The sequence below is a fragment of the Rhinoraja longicauda genome, chromosome 6 (genome assembly GCF_053455715.1).
Source record: "Rhinoraja longicauda isolate Sanriku21f chromosome 6, sRhiLon1.1, whole genome shotgun sequence".
Taxonomy (NCBI): domain Eukaryota; kingdom Metazoa; phylum Chordata; class Chondrichthyes; order Rajiformes; family Arhynchobatidae; genus Rhinoraja; species Rhinoraja longicauda.
This window is the reverse complement of record NC_135958.1, coordinates 3117104-3122753: the sequence shown is the minus strand read 5'-3', so window position 1 is coordinate 3122753 and position 5650 is coordinate 3117104. Positions and strand designations below refer to the sequence as shown.

General features: G+C 55.4%; 1 protein-coding gene across 1 annotated transcript; it reads left to right on the top strand.

Annotated features, from left to right (window-relative positions):
• Nucleotides 1-2568: 2568 nt before the first annotated feature.
• Nucleotides 2569-4732, top strand: LOC144594771 (leukotriene B4 receptor 1-like). Its single transcript, XM_078401620.1, has one exon. It carries the CDS (start codon nucleotides 2924-2926, stop codon nucleotides 3926-3928), a length of 1005 nt encoding a protein of 334 aa, XP_078257746.1. The 5' UTR covers nucleotides 2569-2923; the 3' UTR covers nucleotides 3929-4732.
• The last annotated feature ends 918 nt before the right edge of the window (nucleotides 4733-5650 follow it).

Below are 5650 nucleotides of genomic sequence, written 5' to 3'. Positions count from 1 at the left end.
AAGGATGCGAACAGTGGAACTGGTGGGACCGCTAGGGTGGGGGAGAGGGGTGGGGGAGAGGGGTGGGGGAGAAGGGTGGGGGAGGAAGAGGGGATGCAAGAGTTACTTGAAATTAGAGAAATCAATGTGCACAGCGCCGGGTTGTAAGCTTCAGTCAGCTGCTGGTTCTCTCCAGAGATGCTGCTTGACCGGCTGAGTTACTTCAGCACTTACAATACAATATAATACAATATATCTTTATTGTCATTGTACAGGGGTACAACAAGATTGGGAATGCGCCTCCCATACGATGCAATAAATTAATTAATTTAAACAACAACAACCCAACGAAACAAATTGTGACAGTTTTAAGACAGAATAAAGTGCAAGTAGATCTGTGCCGGTTCACTGTGCGATGTGACCATCCGGCTCAGCAGGACCGGTTCATAGCAGCTATGGCCCTGGGGATGAAGCTGTTCCTGAGTCTGGAGGTGCGGGCGTAGAAGGCCTTGTATCGTCTGCCCGATGGAAGGAGTTCGAACAGACTGTTGCAGGTGTGTGAAGAGTCTTTGTGGATGCTGGTGGCTTTTCTGAGGCATCGTGTGTTGTAGATGCCCTCCAAGGCTGGTAGCTGTGTTCCGATGGTCCTCTGAGCTCTATGGACTACCCGCTGAAGAGCTTTCCTCTCTGCCTCCGTGCAGCTGAGGTACCACACAGGGATGCCATGCGTTAGGATGCTCTCTATGGTGCAGCGGTAGAAGGTCGTCAGCAGCTGTTGGGGTAGACCAGACTTTTTCAGTGTTAGGTAGAACAGTCGTTGTTGTGCCTTCTTGACCAGCGCAGCGGTGTTATTGGACCATGTTAGGTCCTCCGAAATGTGAGTGCCCAGAAACTTGAAGCTGGACACTCTCTCCACACTGTCCCCCGTTGATAGAGATCGGGGCATATTCCCCGTTATGTGACCTACGGACGTTGATGATCAGCTCCTTGGTCTTGGTGGTATTTAGGGACAGGTTGTTCTCCGAGCACCAGTCCGCCAGGTTCTGCACCTCCGCTCTGTATTTTGTTTCACCGTTGGTGATCAGCCCGATCACCGTTGTGTCGTCTGCAAACTTGACAATCTTCGTGTCTATCTTTGGTGTAAACTCGTATCTGCAGTCCCTCCTTGCACGTCCATTGGTGGCATGCTTTCTATGTTATGTATTGTCTTTGTGCATTGCTTTTACAGAACCATTGTGCAGCCACGAGGAAGCATCACGTTGTTGAGTTGTGGCTACTGATGACAGTCAAACACACTCTTCACTCCTTTAGGGAGAACTTCTTCTGATCTTCGCCCACAGCTGTGTGTGATAGGTGGTGAGCCCCACAACTGGAATCACCACCTCTCTCTCTCTCTCTCTCTCTCCCTCTCTCCCTCCCTCCCTCCCTCCCTCCCTCTCTCTCCCTCTCTCTCTCTCCCTCCCTCTCTCTCCCTCCCTCCCTCCCTCCCTCCCTCTCTCACTCTTTCTCCCTCCCTCCCTCTCTCTCTCTCCTTTCTTTCTTTCTTTCTCTCTCTCTCTCTCTCTCTCTCCCTCCCTCCCTCTCTCCCTCCCTCCCTCCCTCCCTCTCTCTCCTCTCTCTCTCTCTCCCTCCCTCCCTCCCTCCCTCCCTCCCTCCCTCTCTCACTCTTTCTCCCTCCCTCCCTCTCTCTCTCTCTCTCCTTTCTTTCTTTCTTTCTTTCTTTCTCTCTCTCTCTCTCTCTCTCTCCCTCTCTCCCTCCCTCCCTCCCTCCCTCCCTCTCTCTCCCTCTCTCTCTCTCCCTCCCTCTCTCTCCCTCCCTCCCTCCCTCCCTCCCTCTCTCACTCTTTCTCCCTCCCTCCCTCTCTCTCTCTCCTTTCTTTCTCTCTCTCTCTCTCTCTCTCTCTCTCTCTCTCTCTCTCTCTCTCCCTCCCTCCCTCTCTCCCTCCCTCCCTCCCTCTCTCTCTCTCTCTCTCTCTCTCTCTCTCTCCCTCCCTCCCTCTCTCCCTCCCTCCCTCCCTCTCTCACTCTTTCTCCCTCCCTCCCTCTCTCTCTCTCTCCTTTCTTTCTTTCTTTCTTTCTTTCTTTCTTTCTTTCTTTCTTTCTTTCTTTCTTTCTTTCTTTCTCTCTCTCTCTCTCTCTCTCTCTCTCTCTCTCTCTCCCCCTCCCTCCCTCCCTCCCTCTCTCTGGTCTCCTCCTCCTTGTACACACGCCAGGTACCGCCTCCCTCCCTCCCTCCCTCCCTCCCCTCCCCTCCCCTCCCACAGTGCCAGCCAGCCAGCCAGTGTAGTTGGCACCATCACCGTTGCTGTCTGTAGCGCCCGTGACCACGAGTGAACCTCCTGCTTGTTGCTGCTGACGGGCGTCTCGGAGCTGCGGGCGCTCCCTCTCTGAACGCCGCTGAGACAGGGGGGCAAGGCTGGGACCCCCACCCCACCCCACCACAGACAAGGCAGTGGGTGAGTGAGCCCCCCCACAAGACCAGCCCCCCTCCCCTCCCCTCCCCTCCAAGGACCAGGCTTGCACCAGCCTCCTGTACTACAGCTTGTGGCAGCAGGTGGGTGGGTGAGTGAGTGGACCCCCTACCCCAGGACCAGCCTTGCACCAGCCTCCTGTACTACAGCTTGGGGCAGCAGGTGGGTGGGTGAGTGAGTGGACCCCCTACCCCAGGACCAGCCTTGCACCAGCCTCCTGTACTACAGATTGGGGCAGTGGGTGAGTGAGTGGACCCCCTACCCCAGGACCAGGCTTGCACCAGCCTCCTGTACTACAGCTTGTGGCAGCAGGTGGGTGAGTGAGTGGACCCCCTACCCCTGGACCAGCCTTGCAGCAGCCTCCTGTACTGCAGCTTGGGGCAGTGGGTGAGTGAGTGGACCCCCTACCCCAGGACCAGCCTCCTGTACTACAGCTTGTGGCAGCAGGTGGGCCGGTGGGCTAGATGGTGTAGATGCTAGCCAACGTGAGTGGGGTTTGGAATGGGAGTGTGGGCGTCTCGTTGCCGGCGGAGAGAGCCTTGGCCTGTGCCGTGCTGGGCCTGGCCAGCCTGCTGGGCATCCCGGGCAACATGGTGGTGATGTGGACCATCGTGGTACGGATCAAACAGCGCTCGCCCACCATTGTACTGATGCTAGCGCTGGCTCTGGCGGACTTCGTGGTGCTGATCACCGTGCCGCTGTGGATCTACGCGCTGGTGGACAGCTGGGTGTTCGGCCTGGCCTTCTGGAGGCTGACCACCTACCTGATCATCGCCTCCATGTACATGAGCGTCTTCCTGATCGTGGCCATGGGCGTGGAGCGGCTGCTCGCGGTGCTGCGCCCCTTCTCCCTGCAGACGTGGAGGAAGCCGGCCACCGTCAGGATCACCCTTGTGTGCATGCTGGCCCTGTCGCTGCTGCTGGCTCTGCCCAACGCCCTGCTGCACGTCCAGCTCGACGCCCAAGGTCGCCCGCACCACCGCGTGTACTCGTCTGGCCACCAGGAGGTGGTGCTGCTGCTGCTGGAGACCCTGGTGGGCTTCCTAGTCCCCTTCTCCACCCTGGCCATCTCCTACGCCGCCATCTCCAACAGGCTCCGCCAGATGACCGGTGCCAGCAGGGGACGAGCGGTCAAGCTGGTCGCCAGCATCGTGGTGGCCTTCGTGCTGTGCTGGGCGCCCCACCATGCGGTCAACCTGATCCGGGTGGCCTCGCTGTTGGCGCGGTCCAGCTCGCTGGGCACTTGGCACAAGGTCTACCTGGTGTCAAAGAACGCGGCCGGGGCGTTCGCCTTCATCAGCAGCTGCGTTAACCCCATCCTCTACGCCTTCGCAGCTCGCAACTTCAGCACCGGCTTCAGGGCCTCCAACCTCGCCAAGGTCTTTGACCAAATGAGCAGCAGCATCAGGGAGAGACGAGACAGAGAGTCCAATGACAATGAGCACCGCTCGGAATCTGTAGGCATGCTGAAACTCTGACAGGCTCTCCATCCATCCATCCACCCACCCATCCATCCATCCATCCATCCGTCAACATTGGGGGTTAGTCCCCCCCACATCTACCGCCCGCAGCAGATGCTGGCAGTAACTGTGCTCCTGTGTGAAGGGCCACGAACCGTGACTGTGCCACAGGGAACGTTTATCGCATGGCATCTGATTTGGAGCTTCCTTCAATAACCACCACGCCAGTCTGAGCAAGAGTCCTGGCCCGAAACACCACCTATTCATGTTCTCCACAGACACTGCCTGAACTGCTGAGTTACTCCAGCACTCTGTGAAACATCACTGATCCATGTTCTCCACAGACACTGCCTGAACTGCTGAGTTACTCCAGCACTCTGTGAAACTTCACCTATCCATGTTCTCCAGAGATGCTGCCTGACCCGCTGAGTTACTCCAGCACTCTGTGAAACGTCACCTATCCATGTTCTCCACAGACACTGCCTGAACTGCTGAGTTACTCCAACACTGTGAAACATCACTGATCCATGTTCTCCAGAGATGCTGCCTGAACTGCTGAGTTACTCCGGCACTTTGTGTCTTTTTGTTTTTTGTAAACCAGCACCTGCAGTTCCTTGTTCCGACAAAACACAATGTCTTTGGTCAAGTGCCCGTTTGTCATCACTTCCCCTCTCCAGCGTGAGGTCTGCAAAGGGAGTGGTTTGCTGATGTGCTGAAGAATGGGGTGGACTGAACCATCACCATCGGTCTGAAGAAGGGTCTCGACCCCAAACATCACTCATTCCTTCTCTCCTGAGTTGCTGCCTGACCCGCTGAGTTACTCCAGCATTTTGTGAAATAAATACCTTTGATTTGTACCAGCATCTACAGTTATTTTCCTACATCACCATCAGGGCGGTCACGGTGGCGCGGCGGTAGAGTTGCTGCCTTACAGCGAATGCAGCGCCAGAGACCCAGGTTCGATCCCGACTACGAGTGCTGTCTGTACGGAGTTTGTACGTTCTCCCCGTGGGTTTTCTCCCAGATCTTCGGTTTCCTCCAACACTCCAAAGACGTGCAGGTTTGTAGGTTAATTGGCTGGGCAAATGTAAAAATTGTCCCTAGTGTGTGTAGGATAGTGTGAGTGTGCGGGGATCGCTGGGCGGCACGGACCCGGTGGGCCGAAGGGCCTGTTTCCGCGCTGTATCTCTAAACTAAACTCAGTCTGAGTCTTTGTTTAATGAGCATCTTCAACACAAGTTAGTTCATCCCCCTTTTCAACCAACACCCCAGCAGTTACTGACAGGAAACCTAACTCACCGGCTGGGTATTTAGTAACGTGATCTCATCACGAGACCCTCCAAATGTATTGCACTGCCTACAAACAAAACAAATGGGTAGATACTTCTAAAGATGAGTCCAGATCTGAAATGTAACCAATCCATGTTATCCTGCCTAAGACAGGGAACTGCAGACGCTGGTTAACAAAAAAAAAGACACAAAGTGCTGGAGTAACTCAACGGGTCAGGCAGCATCACAGGAGAGAAGGAATGGGTGACGTTTGGGGTCGAGACGCTGCTTATCCTGGCCTGCTGAGTTACTCCAGCACTTTGTGTGTTTGTTTTTTGTAAACCAGCGTCTGCAGTTCCCTGTGTCTCCAAGTGCTTCTCACTTGCTGGTGGTACAGCTTCACCTCACTCAATGAGTTCACAGCATCCAGAACAAGCTGGCGATAGACAATAGACAATAGGTGCAGGAGGA